At 38.4% G+C, this 24414-nt stretch overlaps 1 protein-coding gene across 1 annotated transcript in view; it reads left to right on the forward strand.

The window, feature by feature from the left end:
• Positions 1 to 24414, forward strand: part of diaph2 (diaphanous-related formin 2) — a 412425-nt gene that overhangs the window by 9216 nt on the left and 378795 nt on the right. Inside the window, exons 3-5 of the mRNA XM_078261409.1 lie at positions 6719 to 6751; positions 8885 to 9061; positions 15457 to 15561. Of these exons, the coding sequence (XP_078117535.1) occupies positions 6719 to 6751; positions 8885 to 9061; positions 15457 to 15561 (315 nt within the window). The remainder of the gene's footprint in view (positions 1 to 6718; positions 6752 to 8884; positions 9062 to 15456; positions 15562 to 24414) is intronic.

Genomic DNA, 24414 nt, shown 5'->3' on the forward strand with positions numbered 1-24414 from the left:
ACTGGCTTTTGTGTGCTTCCCCTTTTCAATAGTTGCTGTTTTAGGAAACTGTAAACAATACCAGCACTCTCCTGAAATAATAAGGCTACCACAGACTCATGCCCTTTTACAGGCACTTCAGCTCTCTAGTGCATTCTCTTCAAATCTAGTGCATTCTTTATTGTTTTCCCCCCCCTTCTTTTTCAAATTAATTATATGTTCTGTAATGTTTTTGGAACTTATTGAAACAAGTGAATGTCAACACTGCATCTGTCAAGAGTTTAGGAAAATAGGTTGACATTCTGTGCTTGATTAAATTGTTCCTAATCCAGTTTGCAGAGGACAAGTGTGCCGTTATGGTGTGTGTATGATAGATTTTTCTGTGCCGTGATAAGAGGCTGTATCTCTTGTTTGTGTGTTAGCTTGCCACATGTGTATTGGGGTGGCACTGCCTACAGTTACAACACTATGTACCCTGTGTGCTCAGCACTCAGAGTCCCCTCTATACTTTACTCTCTCAGTTGTCCTCCCATTTATGTTGACTAACTCACAGACAGAGGTGTTAAGATGTGGATGTCTCTATTTTAACTGTAGATAAAAGCAGCCCAGCTCATATGTTACTCTCTGTTTTTAAAAGTCAGTTTGATCCGAAATAAACACATTGAATCTAACATTACTAATTCTGATTTGGACCACTTTGAAATGCCCTCATCAGTCTGATACATATCTGATATGTGACAAATAGACCCTTTCTGGTGCATGTAATGTAATTGTATTTAGACAGGGACAGTGCACAATTAAACATTAAACATTTATTAAATTATTAATAAAAATAAGGAGAGATGCATTGTACCAGGTTTTAGCACAATTGTTATTTTCCGCATGTAGTCCCTAGGGAGGTAGATAGAACAATACAGGAATAACAGAATCAGGCTATACAATTTTACAAACATTATCATTCACATTCACACCTAATCATGATCATTTGCAAATACTGTATGTGCGAAGTTGCAACAATAAAATCAGGGGCTCAGTCATTCTCACATGCTAAAAACAACTGAGCGGTTCGAAGAAGCAGGTCTACTGAATTATCTAGATTTGCTGAGTATAACTCAAAAACATTTTAACAAAAATGACTGATGTAAAAAGACCCATTGAGGATTTTACTCTGCAAAGTCATTCAGACAACTCAGAGAAGCACCTTCTTGGAACATGCCCTAGAGCTGGAGAGATGAACAGTCGAAGCCATTCAAGTCAGTGCTTGATATTCCACCAGCCGCGCCACGGCGCGTCCCAGAAGCGTGCGTGAAGCAGCTCTCCGATCCGCTAAAGATACGCGACAGGTCTATTCTCACGCGAGCCGCTTGGCCGTCCGAACAGCCAGGCAGGCAGTGAAAAATCGAGACTATCCAGTCAATTTACCAAAATACACACCCAAATATTGTTGTCTCCTTTACAACACCATGGACAACGAGAGATTCATCTTGGAAGTTTTTTTTATCAGGACAACACCAGAAAAGAGAAGGCATGGAGTTTAACTGCAGGAGTGCTTGGAGTGGAAGGTAGATACTAGCTTAATAGACACGGGATTGTTCTGTAAAGTACTTGGAGACAATATTTTATAATCTGCTTTTTGGGCAGCAAGACACTCCACTTCTGAGACGCTCCCGGTGTGGTATGGCGCGTGGCGGAGGACAGAACAAAACCAGAAGGCAGCCAGAACGCAGCACAGTGGAGAATCAGAGTTAGTGTGTCTTTGGGCCTTTTTCCCCCCTTTCTCTGCTCTGCTTGAAAAGAACACAGTCACGCAGCAAACATAAAGATTCATTTGATAGATTCTTTCAAGAAGGATAAATGTTACTTACTCATGCTTCCACAAATCTTAGCATCCGTAGGCTGTGCAGTGCACTACCTCGATGAGTTTACAAAGACAGCCAATGAGAAGACTTTGTAATGAGATCCATTTAGAATAATTGATTTATTTAGACTAATTCAGTTACTCGGTTGGTATTTGGTGCTGTCAGATGCCACTCCCCCAAAATTGAGCATGATATTGGCAATGCTGTACATCCTATTTGATTACACAAAGACAAATGATGAAATTTGGATGTTTATGGCTATGACTAGCAAACATTAGTCTCTAATGCAACTTCAAGCTTGTCTTGCACAGTTTAGTGGAGCTCAGTTGTTCTTTAGTGTAAAAACAGTTGGTTTCCTTCACATAACACATCTGTAGATGATGGTTCACCAATTACAATCTATGATGTTAAATCCATATTCTGATATATGCATTTGCCAGGGCTCTGGACAGGACGCCACACCTTTTTCTATTAAGAACTCTGGTGCTCGTTATTGAAATGTTTAAGAGCAACAGCCCAAATTTAGAGGCCCTTTATATTGACATTCAGAACAAGACATATTTTTCATTTTAAATGTGATTTGGTTATAGTTACAGACATGTACAGTATCAGCTTTCACGCCTGACTGTGCACTGTCATTGCAGTGCTTCCGATTCACTTGCAGTCATTTCCCCCCACCCAAATGTATTCAAGCTATGCTGTGATTTTTCTGAATGGCAATTCATCCTTTGCATTATGGCAAGCTGTTTGTTAAATTTATAATCACTTCAGTTTTTCTGCTGACTGGTAGATGTCTGGCTCAAAAAAAGCTTTAGGAGTTTAAGGTGTGTTGCGATCACTGCATGTGTCTCTGCATCTTTTGTGCTTTATACTGTTACTGTGCTTTAGGGTGCTGTCATGTTTACAAGCTGTGGCAAATTGGCAAACCAAGTTTTCCATGCAACTGTTCGCACAAAAACAGTAGTCTCCCGTGTTGTGTGCTTTATCTGTAGTGTACTCCTCCACTTTAGTTTTGTTCCCACAATAGGCAAATTTAGTTTAATTGCACATAAACAATATGAGCTACTAAAGTAAGTAATGCATTAGAAATGAACAGAAGTCTACACTGAAATGTTGTATTGTCCGAATTACAATCCAAGTTATCCAGACCACTGTACAATGCTGATGTAGGGGTTTCTTAATATACAGTAGGCTATCCCTCCTGACTGAGTTCCCTTGTAATCAGTTTCATTTTCACATTGCGCAACAATATTATTTAATTACTCTCTAGGACATAAATCAAGATCAGTAACACCTATGTAAAAGCAGAGCGTGTTGCTAATTACAGCCTATATATTTTAAGTGTCAACTTTGTTATACTGACAAGTTGCATGCTTGTCCATACTTGGATATACTACTGTGTTGATAATATACTTTTCTTTTGAGTAAAGAAATCTTGGCCATTCATTTTGTCAATATTCCTTTTGTTGTTGTTGGGTGTGAAGTGCAGTTTGCCAGCTTGTGTATCTAACAGCTCTCTAATGTCAATCCATATTGCTTCTGAAGAGTTAATAACAGTATATTGCCTTATGGTTCTTGTGACTGAGCAGTGTAAGATGTCTTCAGTGCAGCGTCAGTCCTCTTGCCCTAAATTGTTGATGTTTGCAGGAATGAGATGTGTTTTACTCCACTGGATACATCAGAGAGGGGAAAGGAAATGGGCCAAATTGGTATTTGATAGTACATTTAAATTTATAATTGTTACTTACCATTGTTTCAGGAACGCAAGATAGTTTCTTGAAGTTGCTGAGACCTGTCAACAGCACATTGCATTATAGTGCTCACCACCAGCTCCCAGTAATCCTTTGTTATTATTAGAACTAATTAAAGTAAAACCTAATTTCCTTCTAAGCTCGTTTTACAGAGGCATTGTGGCTACTGATTTTAATAGAGATAGTTCCAGTTAGTGAGTTAAATTGACATCATACAGATGGTCTAGTTAAATAGGTTGGGAATAACAGGCGTTACTATTTAAAAGCTGTGCAATGGTAGGCAATTTAAAACGAAGTTTATCCTTTGACCAACTTGAATGTAAAACCTGGTGGAATTTTGTAATGAAACTAAGATCAATGAAAGGCTATTATCTAAATGAGTTAATGTAATATAAACATTAATTGTTGTTTGTAATATTAATTTAAAAAGTTATTGCATGAAATGTGCATACTGGTCTGGCTTTTTGTCCCCAAATTGACTCTCAAGTTGTGGGATATAGCTCTGTGTTTTCATTTTTAAAGATCTGCATGGAGTCATCATCATATTTGATTAAGGAGGGACCCAGAGCTAATTTGATTAGGTTATTTAGAGGAATATGTGTTTGGTAATAAACATTTATTATGATGAAAAAGTTTACTTTAATAAGCAGGAGAAGCCCAGAGGACATGCAAGCTTAATTGTTGGATGTTAAATTGCGTTGTTGCGATGTTGCCAAGATAATGGGCAAGGAAAGGCCCTCAAGTCAAGACAATTAACCAAACAGTGGTTTGATTGTTGTTAAATTGATTAGAAAATGTTTAAGTACTCCATTTGAAAATTAGCTATTGTTTCACGCAGTTTTAGACTGCAAGAGAATGCTGGGCTTAATGATACATACTATCTGAGTTAGAAGTGGAAAAAGTTGTTGCCCAGGTCAAATTCGTAGCTTTACAGATATTGTGAGAACAAGTGGTGCAGCTATATTAAAGGCCATGAATGACAGTGAAACAAATACCTGGACATCCCAGGCAGAACCCTTTAAGCACAATGCCAGATGAATATTCCATATTTATTATCTTGACTTCAAGTAACAGCTTGGACAACACTTGGAGCCTGCACATAGAGACTGAAGCTTTGTTTTCTGTGGCTCACAGCTTTATCTCCCAACTGTTGATCAGTTGTTGCAGACAAAACTAGTGATAGATATGGCAGTTTGAGTGCCTGTTCAGTGTTGCCCACAGCGACAGCTGATAAAGATGCACAGAGAGAGGTACAGGTTAGAGCCAATCTGTTTGTTGCCCCAGCATCAGTAGTTTCCTGATTAGAATAGTGGCGAAATCTGCGGCTGGAGGCAGGCTTTATGGCCATCAGCACCCCACATCTCCCTACTCATTAGTGCTTCAAAGCCTAGCGCCACAGCATATGGCAGTGCTGCTACTGCTTCCCATTTGAGGTGTGTTTCAAATAGCTGTCCCTTGCTGAGCCACAAGCCATTGGCAGTAGCCTGTCTTATTGTGTCTTGAGATGAAGAAAAACATCTGTAATAAAGAGAAGTTTTTATTTTTGTTATATGAGCTATTTGTAACATTTTATGAGGTAGCTACGATTTGATCTGCAAGCAAACAGATAATTGAAAAGTTGGGAATTTCTTTTGACTGGAGTTCATAATAACAGTTATTGAACAAGAACGACTCAGTTGGGCTACTGTCACTACAAGAGATGCTCATTAGAACACACAGAGATAAAATAACCCTTTGGTGGTTAACTGTGCCAGGCCGTAACATATTGCCTTGCGAAAGTGTATTATTTTTGGGATACACAAAGCTATAACCAAGCAGCACTAACCTGCACATTTTCAATGGGTGTTGTGAACAGGTGTTCTCATTATGTCGGTGGCTGTGTGATTATAGGTGCTTTGTGATACGTCTCCTTTTATGGTTTGGTACATGTCTTGTGTGTGTTTGGGATGTTCACTCTTGATCACACACTTATGTTTACATACATTTAAAGGGTAACTATACTAACCCTATTTTCCTATGTTTTTGTGTCTAAGTGACTAATGGGAACAACAGTCTTTGAAATTGGTCCAGTATTAAGCAAGAATGCTGCAGTTGGCATTGGCGAAACAAGCTACAATGTAAGTTATGGAGCAATTGTCCAGCTTGTATACCTTCACAAAAGTGCTTGTTTTGCCACTGATAGGCTCAGATTAGCTCATAAATGTCTGACAACATTATGGAAAGGATTTCTAAGGAAGTCAACCTTTCTGTTAAAGAGTAAGATCCTTTTTTTAAACATAACATCTGCAAAATCGCGCTCGCAAAACCTACCAGACTCCATGTAAATAAACAGTAATTTTAGCATCGTAAAATACACTTCATTCAAAGTCGACAGAAACAAAATACAACTATGAGAAGTCGTTTTGGGTCGTCTTTCCACTTTTCCAACTATCACAACTCTAGTTTTGGTTGAAATAAACACATAGTTTACGGATTTACATGTTCATGGCTCTATACATGCTAAAAGTATTGCTTTCTTAAACGGAGTCTGGTGTATTTAGCGCTACTGACTTCAGAGCTGTTAAACAAAAACGGTTTCAAAGAGGTTTTAAAGGTCTATCTCTGAAGGGATCCTTTCCATAATGTTGTCAGACACTATATTAATCTGAGCCTGTCCGTGGCAAAACAAGCATTTTTGTGAAGGTAAATACAAGCTAGACAATTGCCCTATTAATTTACATTGTAGCCTTCTTGCTTAATACTGGACCAATGTCAAAGATTGTTGTTCCTATCAGTCACTTAGACACAAAAACATAGGAAAATAGGGTTTTAGGCTGAAAGAAACGGTAGTTACCCTTTAAACGCTATTATTTGGGATCATTAAGTATTGTCACATCCTTCCTACACATGTACAGTGTCCGGGATATGCTCATACCCTCACTGGAAAACGGGTAATGACAATGGCCCAATGCTAGCCCTTGCAAGTGTATTTGTTTAATTGTGATTCTGAGAGGAAAATTAGACCAGTCCGGTTAGTATCCAGGACACTGTACATGTAAGCACACTACCGATGGGATACATACTGTACACTTTGCTGTGTTTCATTTTCTTTTGGATCTTGTTTTTCACACTGTGCCCTCCCTCCAACAGAACATACACATAAAAACATTGGCTGATGATATGGTAAGGTGCTCGGTTTAATTTTGGTGTGACTAGTTTTGTTTTACATCATCTCATGTTTTGTCATGGCTGCATGGATAACTGAAATATGTGGCTGGATCAAATGTGCCAGATATGAATTCATTAAGTGAACAATTTATACAAACAGAACATAAAAACACTAAGGATAGGTTACATCTAGTGTTCCTATAAAGTGTGACAGTTTGTGATGTACTATACAGTAACAAAAAGGCTAAGCTTCTATCCTCCATTATGTGTGTAAATAAAAGATGATTTTTCATGGTGCTATTATTTAGCATCACGAACATCCTAAATTTTTCATAATGAACAGAATTCAGCCCATAGCATCTAGACTTTTATAAGCAGCTCATAGATCATTTAGTGTGCAATTATCAGTAGCACACTTCCGATTAGATGTTTCTGCCTGGGGCTTTTTTAATACCCTTAGTTAACGAATAGCCTAACTTTGACACTTAGAAGCTCATGCTGTGTTTGTGTTAGTACACAGTATGTTTGATCCATCCAGTAATATTTCAGCAAACTAATAGTAGTGACATCATGTATGTCATCATTTTATGTTTGTCATTCCATTTCATTTATGTTCATTCATCCAGCATGTCCTCTCCATTCCATTTGACTAAATATGACTAACATTGACTGGTTGCATGTACTTTTTCTGCCTTCACACTAAACCTTACTATACTGCATTAATCAGAATGGTCTCAACTAATGAATGTAACAAGGAAACTCAACTGAACCTTGCTGATGTTATCAAAGTGAGTTCAAGTTGTTATTGTCTGCTCAGACTATTCTAATACCATGAGCACAAACCAGGTAATCTTATATAATGGTTAGTAAAGTCTCAATAAGTTTTATAGTCTAGTATGTCAAATATACATTTTTCTACTAGTTATTTGTTTGTTTTGAATCAAGCAAAAAATAAATAATAAATGCATAAATTATACTATAATAATACCATTTACTGCGTAAACATTCTGTAGTTTTGATTTGTATTGTTTTTAACCCCACACAAGGTTCCAGAGATGCCATTGTTGGTCCATTTGTCAGTCCAACACTATCGGTCTGTGATGTTGACATGGCATTTGATGAGCAAATTCATTCTCTTTACTTTAAAATACCAATATATCCAAACAAGACAAAATATCCAAACTCTTAATAGTGGCTTACTGCAGTGACTGTTCCTCTATCGGCACACTCTGGCCAAATAATAACGAAGAACACCGTCATGTTCACCAAAGAGTAAAACCTTTTTGATTTAGGCAACAACATGGCCTTACATCTTGCTCCCCCTTCAGGACGAACATAAACATTTTTACCTCACCAGTGGCAAGGATGTGATAGTAGCAAACTATGTCTATTTTTCGTCATTCTACAAATTTTGTTTTCTGGTTTGTAAATGAGCCTTACAGCCTCGTGGTCCCACCTGTTTGACTGCAGACTTCTTTTCTGTACGTCTTGTCTTTATAAAGTAACTTCACCCAGGCTAAATCACATGCTTGCTCTGTCCACACCATGTGCAGTACAGCACCCCACAATGCAATATTGTGTAAAGCTTCAACAGAGTTGGGTGTGATCAGGTGTGGTAAGTTGGACATGTTAGGTGTGGTCAGACCGGGCAACAGACTTAAACATTTCATCCAACAGAGGTCAGTGCAGCAATGCTTTTCATCCATACAACATTTTGTCTGGAATGAATCTTTAATGCACTTGCAAGGATTCTGGCTGATCTGAACCAAAATCAGCAGCTCTTTTGCATTTTATTCCCACATTCAAGCTCTCCTCGCCATCAGAGGATTCTGTTTACTGTAAATTGTGGTAAACAGTGTCCTTGGAAAGTAGGAAACAGAACAACTCTTTGATGTGTGGAAACATGAAATTTGGGTTACAGGCAGTTTAAACTAGTTCTCACCAGCTTCTTTTATTATTTTTCAGTGAATCAGCATTAACCAAAAACAGTAAGCCTTATACTTGGCCTAGATTAAAACTATATTGTGCAACTATTTTATATTAATGAACGTCAGTTACGTTACTTATCTCATGGGGGGGCGACAGAATCTACGCACTAAAGCTTTAAACAGGATTGTTAGCAGTGTCATGTTTTCTGTTTTCTTTCAGCGTGATCGTATTACCAGTTTCAGAAAAACGGGGATGAAGAAGGAGAAGCTTCTTATACAGCACCCAACAGATCCCCTCTCTATCCAGGCCGAACTGCCTGTTCCTCAGCCCCTGTTTGACGACCGCTCCATGAACCTCTCGGAAAAGGAGATCATTGACCTCTTCGAGAAGATGATGGTGAGTTTTGTATTTATCTTGCAGTGTTTTGTCTTGCAGCGTCATATGTAACACTCCACAACAATTTTATTACAGCTGCCACAGAATAATGAATAATGAGCATTCTATTATGAAATCTTAAATTGATTCATAAATCTGTGCAAAGAGGCGCACAAGTAGAGAAACAGAGCTGCTGTCGTGTATGTTGATGAAAAGGAGTTTGCAGAAAGTTCAATTTGAAAAGCATTTTTATATTACCCACACAGATCTACTGCTGATGAGATTTTTGTTTTGTGAACAAAGCTTTACCAGGCATGCGAAAAGGATGATAATGAAGTTAATGCTTTGCAAAGCTCTCATTGTTTTACGCAACATCTTAAAGGTTTGTCATTTTACTTTATAATTTGTCCTGAGGAAATTCTCCAGTCAAGATATCATGGTTTGCAGTTTTCGTAACTAAATGAACAAGTTCAATTTTACCAAAATGTATGATAGCATTAGATCTGAAACCATGATGTTGACATCTGCATACTCTACATAAATAATCCAAGACCCAGTATTACTACTTTGCAAGTAAACATCTTCAAACGAAAGTCTAGTACTTGTGATTTTAGTCACACTAACACACAGAGCTGTGATCAGAGACGGGGCAGAACCTTATCTGTAGATGTATTAATGTTAAAATATATTGTCATGATACCAGAACTGTATTAGTCGATACCATTACCAGTGAAATTCCACAATTCTCAATACCCAATTCAATACCACTGCAGAGAAAAAGAGACTTACTTGCGGTTTGGGAGTTTCAAGTCTGGAAGAATTGCATCTTTGCAACCCTGGGGTACTGTAGAAAAACTAGTACCGTCATGGTATCTGCGGTACTGTAGAAAAACCAGTACCGTCATGGTATCTGCGGTACTATAGAAAAACCAGTACCTTCATGGTAATTGCGGTACTATAGAAAAACCAGTACCTTCATGGTATCTGCGGTACTATAGAAAAACCAGTACCTTCATGGTATCTGCGGTACTATAGAAAAACCAGTACTGTCATGGTATCTGCGGTACTGTAGAAAAACCAGTACCTTTGTGGTATCTGCGGTACTATAGAAAAACCAGTACCTTCATGGTATCTGCGGTACTATAGAAAAACCAGTACCTTCATGGTATCTGCGGTACTATAGAAAAACCAGTACCGTCATGGTATCTGCGGTACTGTAGAAAAACTAGGACCGTTTCAAAATTTTGAGATCAACTTGGTACCAAAGTATTGGTTCTCGTGTCATCCCTAATTGAAAAGTGTGTTTTTTCCCCCCTTCAGCTATGACATAGGTTAGAAAAACATTGAGTGATTATTAGTATCCCAATGTACGATTGAAAACCCCTGATATAACTGCATAGATTTGTGAAATTATATAAATATTGTGCAGGTTAAAGCCCCCACAAATCTAGGCACACACAACTAATTGCCCAGTCACAGCAGCATATCCAGAAAGTAATGTACACAATGCCCATGGTGACATAAAACAGTGCCCTCTCATGGGGTTACACAGGACCTCTTCTTTGATGACTGACCCTGACTTTAGGTACAAATGTGTGAAATAAATTCACAAAAGAATTATTTGATTCAAAGGGTGAACAATGCTACACAGTTTTACATAAACATAGAATCTAACATATCAAAAAAAGAATTGAGGTATGTACAGTATATGGTATTTATAGTAAAGATAAATGCATTTTGCATTAAGATGTTAAGCTTTTGTGAAGCAGGGCTCCATCTACGTACTCCCTAGGTTACTGTCAGAAGAACATGAAACTTTGAAATTCACTTCGCACTCATCTGTGGGGTCAAAGCTCTGTCACACTTGTGATTTTCTCCATTGAAATGCATTTTTGGCCTTATGTACTCCAGGATTGAAATCTAACAAAAAGCTTTCACCCCATCTCTTTGAAGTGGGGAGCTGAATTACTCTGGCTTCATTGCATAGGTTGTGTGCACTATTGTGGATAATGTCTCTGAGTGTGTATGTGTGCGTGGTACGGTGCCTGCTTTTCCTTTTTTTCTCATACAATGGTCTTTATTGCCAGGGCCAGAGAAATGTGACCAGTGCTACTGGTTTTCATCAGGCTCAGTGTTTTCTTGCCTGGGTGCTCATCCCTGTCACTCCGTTCACCTCTCAATTACTATGTTTGTGCTCACAGCAGCATGACATTAAACCCAGGCTTCAATTTGCTCAGTGACAGACGACACAGAACGCATGTTTGCTGGTCTGACATTTGACAGGCCTTGACACTTCGGGTTGGGAGTATAATTACAGTAATGAAATCAAAAAGAAAAGGGTTATTTACTTATGTACTTTTAAAGCCACCACTATTTGTTCTCATATACTGTAAACTTTTCTGCTTTGATGCAGCAAACACAGAAATGACAGTGGTGGGTAGTTTCTTTTGATACTAGTAGCTTCTCTTCAGCATCTGTCTGGCTTTGTCATCTCTCTTTCTCTTTTCATGTCAAACACAGATTTCAGCTCTCCTACACTCATTCTGTTATGGATTGTTTTTATGGTGCTACATGCCCCAGCCTTAGCTGTCTAGCCTGCTTCAAATGAAGGGATGACCCAGACCATATTAGTGAGACCACCTACTGTGCATTAATGACTAGGAGAAAGTGAAAATATTTTTCTCTGGAAAGTGGTTTACACATTGAGCTTTGTATTTTAAAACCTAAATAGCACATAGCCTATTACTAAAAGGTCATCAAAGGGATCTGAGAAAATATAGGAAGAAACACTCACACAGTTGGGAGGAAAACCAAATCAACTCTTTCTAGAATGTTTGAAGCTAACCATTGAGAGCAGATTTTTTTTTATTTATTTAAGTATATTCATAAAACTACAGTGTTAAAAATGCATGAAAAAACTGTTACTCTCAGCACTGCCTTTAGAAGAATGTAGTGTATATCTTTACTCTCTGTGTCCTGTTTTTGGATTTCTCAAGATGTGCACAGATGGAATTCAGAGCCCCTCATCAAAATGCACAGCAGTTAATCCGCAGATAAAATGTCCGTTATATGCATCTCACTAAGGAGACAGCTGTGTTGCAGTAGCAGACTCCAATCCAAGAGGTTCAATCTAGGAACACAGTAGCACACAAAATAACACGTGAGCTGATTTAATCGGTATTCAGTAGGCTATAAAAACTTTACACTACACTTTGGTGTAACTCAAACCCCTTTCATCATCAGTTCAACTCAATTGTCTGTAAAAGGACAATTAAAGGAAACAAGAGGTAGGATACCTTGTGAGGTCATATTCATGAACTTGTCCACTCCATCCAGGCAAAACTCTCCCTGATGGCATGAATTTGTGTAAGTAGTTGCCGCATATTGGCACTTTAAGACATCTGTCCCTGGCAGTATCACATTCATGGCATTATTACCAAAATGATGCTTTTACTTGTCTGCCAGAAAGAAAACCTCCACGTGCATGGCATCCATACTGAGGAATGATTCAATTGATTTTGATTCCAGTGCCAATTTGTTTCTGTTCATTAGAAAGGGTCTTCTTATTGTCAAAAGTAGTGTGTGGTATGCAGGTGTTCGCAGAGACAGAGGACGAGTGAAAGAAGAATGTCAGATTGCAGAACTGCTGTGGCTAGTTTGAGGTTTTATGTGCCTCTCTACGCGCCATTGTCAGGATGAACACTGCTAGTAATAAGCTCCTATGTGATCCCTCAGCAGTTACACTCTGCACCTCCAGGACATTACAACCAGCCCACAGGAGTTACTGTGTGTGCCCTTGCACACACATGGATCAGACTTGAGGGTGGTGGACAAAATAATCGATGTGTCACAGTTGAAGCGAAACATTTTTATGTCTTCTACTTTTCTTAGATCCACTTTTCCCTATAGCGTGAGCCATTTCAGATTCAGACATATTTGATGCTAGCTATTCATTGCTCTTTTCTGTGATTTGAAGCCTATGGCTTTCTGGAGTTAGACTATGTTTGCAGTCACATTGCACTACCGGATGATGGAATTTTTTTTCCGTCCCATATTTTGTATGGACAGGGTAGTCTCTAAGTAGAAAGACAGTGACATATTGTATATTTTGTTGTTTTTGCTGTACCCAAGCACGTCAGAGTTGAAATGAAAGTGACTATGACGTTAAAGTGCTTACTTGTAAATTAGTCGTAGGAATTGGATCACTTTTATACACTGTCTCCCAATATTTGGTGGGGCACAATTTACAGGACAACTCAAAAGCTTAAATACGGTCAACATGTTTACTATTTGGTTGCATATCATTAGCACCTAGTGACTTCCTGAAATCTACAATCCACAGACTTCAGCATATGCTTGGTATCTTCCTGGTGATGGGCTCCCAGGCCTGTCATGCAGCCATCTTCACTTATTGCTTGTTTTGGGGGCTGTTCTTTAGTGAGTGAAACACATGTTCCGTTGGATTGAGGTGGTTGACTTGGCTAGTCAAAAATGTGGTTGCATTGACTGTATTTAGGATAAATGTATTGCTGCATTGTCCCAAAGCTCCAGGACATTTATTAAAAAGGAGCTACTATTCCAATAATGAGCTCAGCCAATAGGGATGTGAACACCGTTAGCTGAAAGTCAGCTCATTACCTCAGCCATTGTTCAGTTTAAATCGAATGTGCTTGAATACAGAGTGAAAAGAATTGAAAACAATGTATCAAATGTATCGCTGTCTTACTAGTTCTGGACTTTACTATTTGTGTATACAATATGGCAGTACGCTGGGATGGACGGTGTTCCACAAACTTCTGTCCATGATGCTTGATGTTGCAGATTATTTTTAGCATAAGCAAGACAAGTGGAGACTGTTAAGTGGTAGAACAGTTTGCCAGAACAACATGAGACAACAAGATCTAGAACCTAATTTTTTGGTAACTCCACAGTCCATCATACAAGATCAAATCCTATAATTCCAGTTACACCAGCAGCATAGTTGAAGATTTCCTTGGTCTCTTTTTATGTAGCCTATGAGGGTATAATTAATAAAAGAACATTAATCATTTTGGAGACTAAACATGAAGGGCTCATTCCTACAGTTTGCCCCCTGACAAGTGTCCCGCAGGCTCACTACTCCTACCCCTCCTACAACATATTCACCCCGCCACATTATGCCTTGCTTATTGAATGCCAATTAAGCAGATAAATTAGCAGGGTTCAAAGATTAATTAAAAAACCCGCTGGTTTCCTTCGGTGAAAAAAACCTGCCAATTGTAAAACTTTCAGCCACATTTCTTTCCTCCCTGTTCGACAAAAAGGATGTTAATGTTTTTTTCGCTCCAAGGGTATTTACTAGAGGAAATGTAGTTGGAGGTATTTAGGTCACGGTGTCCCTGGATGGGATTCTTGTCCATGCCTCACTTTCAAATTAAGCAAAACAGTTTGAATCAGATTACTTCGGGTAATCTATTCAAACCGTTGTATTACAATGTTCTTATTTAAAAGTGACACACTTAATTTATCAGGTGAATTTTACATTAAATCAAATGGAGGGAAATCACTGCCAAATCAGATCAATCAAACGAAAGGACACATGGTTTTCTGTGCTCCCCAGCAGAGGGCAGCATGTCTCCACAACTATAGGCTCACTAGCCTAAAACCCTGAGGAGAATGTTTTTTTTCTCTCTGTTCATTCTAGCCGTCTCTTTGTGAGAGAGTGCTTCTGATAAACATCCCCCTCTATTCTAATCATCATGTCATTCCCTAGCTTTTAGTGCTCTGTCCGGCCTTCGCTCCATCCCCCTGATGTCTCTCACATGAAAGACCTCTTTTGTGATGCAGAATTAAAGTAGCACAAAGATAATACTCCCAATAACACACAGATACTGCCTATCCAGCCTATCTGATGTGATTGCATGGCCTCAATAAAAGAAGTGTTGTTCGATTTTGCTCTCTTGTTCGGAGTTGGGGTGCACGGTTTATATTGCTGAAGCCTTGCTACTCTTGTTTCAAGGACTAATTATTTTTGACAATTTCCTGTTGCTGTACCTTGTGACTTTGACACATAGATGGAAAAGAACGGTTTTCAACTGTAGAAGAACAGTATCTGATGTAAAAGGGTTATAGTGGAAATCAAAGTATAAATGTTGGTAGGTCTGATTTATTTCTTCTTTTTAGTGAAACTATTGTACTGAAAATAAGTTTTGAAATAAGTTTTGAAATGCAGTTATTCTATTAAGTATACAACTTATGTACAACTCTGTAGATTTAGGACTGGCTATTTTTCTCAGACTCAGCCCTGTGTTTACAAGTGCTACACATCAGAAAATAATCTTGATCAACATTCTCCATAAAGTGTGTTGTAGTAAATTTGAGTAGTACCCAGTCTGTAACATTTCATACATTTTTCCTTACTGTCTGTGTGTATCTAGGAGGACATGAACCTGAATGAGGAACGCAAAGCCCCTTTGCGTGGAAAGGACTTGAGCACCAAACGAGAGATGGTGGTCCAGTACATCTCAGCTACTGCCAAATCTGTAAGTGAAAGAGTTAATTTAAGAGCTCTATCTTTATACACCGAAGAGTGTGTACTGTATAATTGTAGTGGATGAGCTGAAGCATCGTGACACTTCACACGGCTCTTCAGAATGAGTTTAACCTGATCCTCTTCTTTATTGCTTGCTTTGTCATCCATTCTTTCGCTCTCTCTCTCCACTCTTCATGCTTGAGTCCCACATCTTTGATTGCAAATTTGATTTATTTTCTTCAATCTTTTTCCAGTGTGCCGCAATCTGCCGTTGTAGACCATCCAGTAGAAATTGTAGTCACTCACTTACTCAATGCTAGGTGGATGGTCAGTGCTTGTCCAGTCATGTGCTTGCATGCAAATTGTTGGTTGTCTGGTTGTGTACTTGCATGGGAGTTTTTTTTTTGTCAAGTGGTGACGGTGCCTTGACTCATTGTTTGCTTATCGAGTATGAAAATAAGGTTCAGTCAACCTCTTGGTTCAACAGCAGTATTACAGTAAAAAAGCACAACCACCACAAAAGTGAGGAAAAGCAAGCATTTTAGGCTATGTTCAACGCAAGCCTAATATGCTACAATATAGCCAGCTGCACCATTTTTTGGAGTAATATAGCACTTGATCATCACTCTAATCCAAAAACAGCAGTAAAAAATAAAGCATTCTGATGGTAATCCATGATATGTATGATGAAATATCCTAGCCTCTTTTGAAGCTATAACCAACCCTGTGAGGTGAAATATTACTTTAGCACAGAAGAAAAAAAGTGATTTCTGCCCCCATTGCTTCCTGAACCTAGTAGCTCTCTCTTGCCATCATCATTTATTACCTTCCTCATTGTTATGGTAATTAACTGGCATTATTGATAATGATGATTATCCGAGATGATTGAATTCCTCACAGGGCCCATTATGCTTTGTGAGCACTGATATTTTATTCAAATGAATAACATAATCTGTGTAGTCAAAGGACAGAGGACAAAATGTAATGTCTGTCAGCACTCTGCTATCCCATTTAATAAGACTGAAGGAAGGGAGATGGCTGAGTGTCAGGGATGATGTATCTGTACACGTACAGATTCATTCAATTCATTCAAGTGCATACAGTTACACTAAAACACCTTTAAATACAAACCCCAATTCCAATGAAGTTGGGACGTTGTGTAAAACGTAAATAAAAACCGAATAGAATGATTTGCAAATCCTTTTCAACCTATTTTATATTCAATTGAATTAACTACAAAGACAAGATATATAATGTTCAAACTGATAAGTTTTATTGTTTTTTTTTTGTTGCAAATTCACTCATTTTCAATTTGATGCTTGCAACACGTTCCAAAAAAGCTGGGACAGGGGCATGTTTATTTGACATAGACTGTCAAATACTGAGAATACACAAGTGACCAAGAGGACAACCTAGCTTGAACTTAATAGTTTAGGGCACTTTTGTGCGTGGTTCTGATAATAATGTGACACTGCTACCAAATCTCCTTCGCAGTGAGATACACTAGGAGCAGGTAATTTATTTCATTGTCTAAAATTTAAACATATTAAACAAACAACCTACTCTAAAATACAAGCCAAACCAGGGCCTTAATGAACCATCTTTAGTTTAGTTAGGTTTGCTCATTAGCCAGTGTTTTCACTAGTTCTTAATGAATTGTCTTCAATAACACATTACCTAATTGATTCTATTTTGAAAACTGACTTTTGTCTTAAACTAAATTAATGTCATGTGGTCCTTTTTAGCTCCTGATAGATGGAAAGAGAGAAACTGTATTAATAAAAATCTGAGTAACAATGAAGCTGGAGCATCCCAGCCTGCAGCTTGTAAGAATGTTCTATAAACTGCCTTATAGTGATGATCCTGTGCTCTGTAGGGTCTTGAATAGTGGGATTTGGGTTCTTTCTTAACGTTAGAAGAATCCTTATGATTACAGAAGCCCATGTATAGCCCATAACCATCACAGAGTACAGTGTGTCAGCAAATACATCAAGTAAACTATTTGTTTAAAATTGAGATACCCAAGTATTTGTAAGGAAGGTTTCTTGATTTGCTTGTAAGTACCTGCTTTGTTTTTGAAACTGTCTTTATTTCATACTACATGAATGCATCCATGGGCGTATATGTGATGAAGAATCTCACCACTAAAATGTATTTCTCTTTCAGGATTATGCATTTTCTGGGGCTAATGTTGTTTGTATTTGCCGATGAGCATGCGGTGTGGACTAATAGGAATATGTTGCATTGAAATTCTGAATGGTGATGAATCTAGTGGTGCCTTTTGGACATGTTGGGATGTCTTGTTTTGTTGTGGGGCCTTTCTGTTAATGTGACTCAATCATTTTTCCATCAAAGATCTATGCTGCATTATGAGATTGCAGTTTTGGGACACCCAATCTCAATTTCATGTTTTTTTTTTTCCTTCTTTTTTTCTAGATGGTATTAGAAGTAAAGATGCACTGATCTGACTTTTTCAGTCCCAATTCCGTTTCCTGGGCTTTAGGTATTGGCTGATACCAAGTACTGATTCGATACCAGTCTTTAATTGATAAGCTGTATGCTTCACTGTGTGGCAGTGACTGGGATCATTATTTTATGTGCAAGGCAACATCAGGCAAAATGTAACAAATAAATACATCAATATAAATTTACTGAATTGTTATTTATTATTAAAATAATAAATCGGGGACCAGCAAATTCAAGTTCCACGTTTAAACCTTTTAAATGCAGCAACAAATTGGTCAACATTTAAACAGAAATAAAAATTCTAGTATATAATGTATATAAACTAGGGGTGTCACGGTTCTCAAAATTCTAGGGGCATCTGAATGCACCATGAGTTTACCAGGGACATCCGAACGCACTATTTAGTCCTGTTGGAGCCCACATGCTCTACTTTTACCGTTTGTTGTTTGTTTACACAACTTACGGAGATGTACAGCTGCAGGCTACCAGTAAGCTAACGTTAGCTGCATGCTACCTGCTGGTAAGGTACGCTGTGTCGTCTGTTTTTTTATTTATTAGGACGCACGCAAAAAACACAATATAAACATTAAATTGCCCAGCCCCATTTTCACTGATACCCGATTCAGCTATTTGGGTCAGTATTTCCCAATATCAGAAGTCTGTATCGGATTGGTGCACCCCTAATTATAAGTTTCCAATAGAATATTGTGTTTATGTGTATTTATTTGGACAGCCCTCTTTATTTCTTAACCTACAGCTAATGCAGAGTATGTAGGCTTAAAAGGCTTTTGAGCTTGAAGTTTAAATGAGAAAATATAGGTGGAACAAGAAAATATCGTGTGGCCTTTTTCTTGTCGGTCTCTGCAGACCTGCTCAGTTGAGCTTCAGCAAAAAAGGAAACATTTGATCTCCTTGAATAGGTTTTAGGTGCTTGAAATTTCCTTCACAATGTATGTACAACTTTATTGTATGTATATTCATCATTCATGAATGTTGATATACCACAAAAGGCTATTTCTGTAAAGCTATCTGGCTTCAAATGATTGGTAATATAAAAAAAGATTCTTGATTTACTCTTGTAAAATGTCTTACAAAGGAAGGGCAAAGCTTTTTTTTTTTAAGGGACGGTTTTACATTGACCCTGTTCATTTGAATATGAACTCTCTTTCAATGAAATCCAACTCTGCTTTTGTAGGTGTGTGTCAGTGGACGTCCTTGGCCATCAGCTTTGCATGAACTCTCAACTCTAATTTCCTGTTCTTTCTTCTTGCTCTAAATGTGTGCCAACATCATTAATACTGCTACAATTCCGTTAACACTAATACAATTGCTTATTTCTTAGAAATGTGCTTCACCTACTGTCAATGAATATTTTCTTGTTTAATTTCAAACGTGCTGTGTCTCAGATGCAGGAAGGCTGTGATGGCAGGGTCTTGTAAGAGGGATTGTACAGTGTTACTGGTCCAGTTTTATTTAAATATTAATGTGACCACCAATGTGCTGCCTTCTTCTTTTAATGGGATCATCCTGGCCCTTTCTTATCATATTGCTGATTGTTTATGCAATTAGTAAATATTTTCCATCATAAGGCTGGTAATGGCTACATTTGTATTGAAAAGAAAATGCATGCACTTGTGCACAGCGCCTTATCCTTAGATTATTCATACCGTAGTATGAGAGGTGCTCAATATCAGATCTCAGTAAGTAGTAATACTTCAACACTATTCAAATGATTACTTAGGGTCTGAACTTAAAGGAGTTTAGCTCAGTGAGAACAATGTGTTACCTTGAATTGAAAATACAAACCCATTGTCAATGAAACTGTGCTTGTCCCCATTGAGCTTCTTCTCCCCTGACTGTTGTCTGTGCACACTCAAGATAATGTCTGTTACCTGGTCAAGCTGGTCTAAAACAAGATTCAAAAATATGTATCCGATGTTGTAGGAGTCAACATCTGTGGAAAATATCCAACAAATTACATCAATGTGGCTCATTTCAAGTTGCCTCCAGTATTCAAGTAAAACATTCCCCAGTGTTAGACAGTGACATGCTGCATTCACTGGAGAGCAAAGGAAATGTGGATACACAGTATGATTGGAAAGTAGTGTGTGCGTGATCAGGCGGTGGCATGTGTAAAACAGACTTTATGGCTGTCATAAACTCTTGGTAGAGGAATGGAGGGGGGAAATCAAGCATCAAATGGCCACAGACTTTGAGAGTTTGAGAGTGACAATAAAAGAAATGGAAAGGGAGATTAGAAGAGATGTAGGGAGGGGGTGCATGGGAGGGAGTGAAAACAGGAGAGAAAGAAATAGGTAAAACAAGGAGCTCAGTAGTGTGTCCTGTAACTTCCTGCAATCAAACTACATTTCGTCGAAAAACATGGCAGAGAAAGAAGAGCTCAGCCACAGTGTAGAATACATTTACTCAGCTGACAGACACCCTCCTACTGTGAAACAAGCCCTGCAGTTGCAATAATAAAAAAACACTCCTGCTACCTGCCACTATTGACAGATAACATGGTTAAACTCCAAGAATCATGCTGCATGGGCACAAGGTAGCTCTGCCAAACAAAGTTGACACCTAAAGCCTAATGTTAATGGCAGCTGATTGATATTAGGCCAGAGAGACCCTCTGCAGCCTCTTTGTCCACACTAATCACTATTCCTTTTTGGGGATGAATCTGTGAATCTAATCTCAGTCCGTTACAAGGACAATCATATTTTACCCTGTTAATCGTTTATTAAACACCTCAGTTGTTGTTGTTGTTGTCCTGTATTGATAATACCTTTGTCATGCTTTGCAAAATATTGTTTTTATGTATCCATATTTTCATGTATCTGTCTTAACATTTAGAAAATTGCAGCGGCCAAACACAGACATTATCTTCAGTATGTGCACATAATTATAAAGGTTCCCTTGTTGAATCTGTGTATACATTTTTTTTTTTTATATTCAATAGGGAACCCAAAATTGGAAAATGAAAAAAAACGAGTAGTTACAGTATGTTATTCATTTATGAATCCAAAAAAAAAAAAAAAACAGCTGTTTTTTTCATACTTCGATTTTATGCTCAAGTCAAAAATAGGAAATGAAAAAACAGGCTATTTAACGGACTATACTAACGGGATATCTAATGTGTGACCGGGAAGTTACTGACTTATTTGTGTTTTGCACTAACTTTGCAGCAAATACACTTGGGCGATGGCAGTACCTGATTTAATGTAATAAATATGAGCTTGAACATCAATATAAGTTTTCTATCACTGAATTGGAATAAGGTTTTTTTTCATGCTTAAATAAAGGTTAAATAAAAACAAAATAAAAATTACTTTGATACCGAAGTCATCTTAAAAAGGATTCTCAGGCAAGTTCTGAGGCGTTCCCATTCCTGTCCTAGTACAGTGGCTACTTTCAGACTGCAGGCAAATCTTGAAAGGCCCCGACACACACAGCCGATAATCGGCCGTTGGACAGTCTGGCGAGGTCAGTGACTCGAGTCTGTTCGGTGTGTTCCGTGCCGTCGTCCTTCATTTTGGCCGATTTGATATGTATAATCGGCGGGGCGGGCACTGCCGGCAGTCGGACTCAAATTACCCATCTGATTGGTAGAGTGCTAACCCGGAAACGGGGAGCGGAATGAGCGTGACTAGAGTCTCTCAAAATCTGACGAAAATCTTTTAAACTGACCTTTGTCGATCTGAAATGAAGACAGATTCAGCAACTGTATGGACTATTTCTCGCTTAAAATGTTTTCAGAAACACGTTTTGGTGAACTATTTTAGTACAATATGAGATCGTATTCTGAACAAGCCGCCATGACAGTCTGTCTTTGAATTTCCGGAGAAACCAGACCCACGTGACGCGTTCGTCCAGTCAGCTGACGGTTTTCGTTTTTGGGGGCGACAATACAGATTAGCGCCGCCTGCTGTTATGGAGACATATTACGTCTCGTCGCTTTGGTGTGTTCCGAGGCACTTTTTTACCAACTCGGGGAGACTGATCAGTCCAACTGCCTTTTCTGCCAAACGTCGGCTCTGTGTCCTTACCTTAAGACAGACTTAAGACAGACTAGCCACACTGCTATTTGCATATGATCAGATCGGACAAGAACAAGGCCAGTGAATTACACTGTGTTCTGCGAATACATTTCTGGCAAAAGCCACCGGTCCGGTCCAGGCACGCATTTTTTTTATATGGGGTGCTGCCGTGCTATTGCTAGCTATAGGTGGACAAATTACCCAGCTGCTGTTCTATCGGCTGCTTTAATTCACATTAAACTGAACATTGCTGTTGACGGTGAAGTGAGACACGGTGAATGGCTTCTTTGGGAATAAATATTCCCAAAGAAGCCATTCACCGTGTTGACGTTTATGTCCTCCTTCATCTCGTTTCCTTTTTGCACAGCCGCTGCAGTTGACACCTGCAACGTTAAACATGTTGCAATGTAAGCTAGCTAACTAATTAGCGTTGTTGTCCCTACGGCTGTTACTGCGTAGCGATCATAGACCGTATATAAAGATGTAGCGATAGACGCTCAACAGATCTGCTGTCATTGCTCGAATTGGAGGACAGAAGTTGATCCACATTTCCCCACTTTTTGCCACAGCTGATAAATTATCTTCTTTCAGCGGATTGATAGCTGTCCTCCAGAGTGAACAGAACTGCGTCCATGGCAACGCTCTACTATGCATGGCAACGGTGTGTTATACTTAGCAACGGTCTATTATCAAGAAATAACAGACCGCAGAATGCCTTAGAATTCAACCAAGCCGTGTAATAAATATATATATATAAACTTGTGTTGATGTTTAAGCTCATATCCATTACATTAAATCTGGTACTGCCATCGCCCAAGTGTATTTTCTGCAAAGTTAGGCTAAGTGCAACACACAAAGAAGTCAACAACTTCCTGCTCCCACAAATCAGACACGTTAAATATCAAAGTCAAATTGTTTGACTTGAGCATAATATTACGAAGAACAAGCCGCTATTTCTTGTTTTTGTTGGAGTCATAATTAAATACAAAATGAATTTTTCGATTTTGGTTTCACAATTGAAAATGAAAAGAACAAATGATGCACAGATTTTGTTGGCCTTACATATTTTGTTGTTGTATAGTGTGTTTGTGATGTCACACAAGTTACGCCAATGACTCAACGTGTAATGGAGAGGATTCTCTGGCCTACTAATGATTGTGCTGTTTGTGTCTTTTTGCACATTAACCTTCTCCGCTGATCGCTGCATGCAGATAACTGGGAGCAAAGTTGCGGTAAGTAGCCCATTATTTATTTGGCTTCTGAATGTTGTTCCTTCTGTGTATCTGTCTTCATTCACACCCTACACACACACACACACACACACACACGCACACATACACCGCTTTTAGAAAGATGTCAAGGAGCATGTTCCAAACTGTGCAAGTGAGGTCATTTTTATGGTTTGGATTTTTATTTTCAGCCCTGATATTGCTAATGGGCTGTAATTTGAAAGGCTACACATTGCCAACACAATTCCTGCTTGTAAATGGTAGCACTTTCAAATGAGGGATTTTGAAATTATACAGCCTGAATATGAAGTGGGAGGCCTTTTGTTGGTTTTTGCCATTTCTCTTTTGAAATAGATTGCAGTGTAACACCTATTAGCATTTGAATATTGTGATACCAACAAAGAGCTTTTACAGAAATACTAAGAATTTGCAATCTGATTTGTTTATCTGAGCATGTTGCATCTAAATGGTTTTATCTGTGTTCATTCTGTCTATGAGACACAACTCATACTGAGAATATACATAATTTACTGTAATAAGGCCTTGAACACACAACCTAGTGAACTGCGGAAAAGATATCAAGTACATGTTTTATGTACTTGTAAGTATGTTCATTTGGTGGAAGTATTCATAGCTATAAGTTTGAATTTGCTGTCAACAACATAATAAAATAAAATATATATTTATTTATGCTATCAATGTAAGCCTATTGCTATACTTTTTTTTAGTCTCCTCACAGTACTATGCCAATTGCCGTTTTTTTCTCTGAAGTTCCCATAAAGTGGCACCATGTTGCCTTTCCTAAAGAATGGGTTCTTACTTTTTTAAGGTCTTTAAAAAAAAAAAAGAACCACACTGTTATTGGTCTAGCAAGCGTTGAATTGTCACTTTAAATGGGATTTCATCACCTTTTGAGAGCTTCGTAAGGATTAAGAGGACTGGAAAGCTTAACAGGAACACAGGCAAGGCAAAGCAGAACACTGACCTGGCCTCTGATCTACTCATGCTCTCAGACAAACCTCGCTCTTTGAGGCATTTTAAAGAGACCTTTTGTATTGATTACGTTCTCTACTTTTTCAAACAGTTCTTTTGTGCTTGGTTATTTCTGTGGGAGGAGTGGGTTTTCGG

Source organism: Sander vitreus, chromosome 10 (genome assembly GCF_031162955.1).
Source record: "Sander vitreus isolate 19-12246 chromosome 10, sanVit1, whole genome shotgun sequence".
NCBI classification, from domain to species: domain Eukaryota; kingdom Metazoa; phylum Chordata; class Actinopteri; order Perciformes; family Percidae; genus Sander; species Sander vitreus.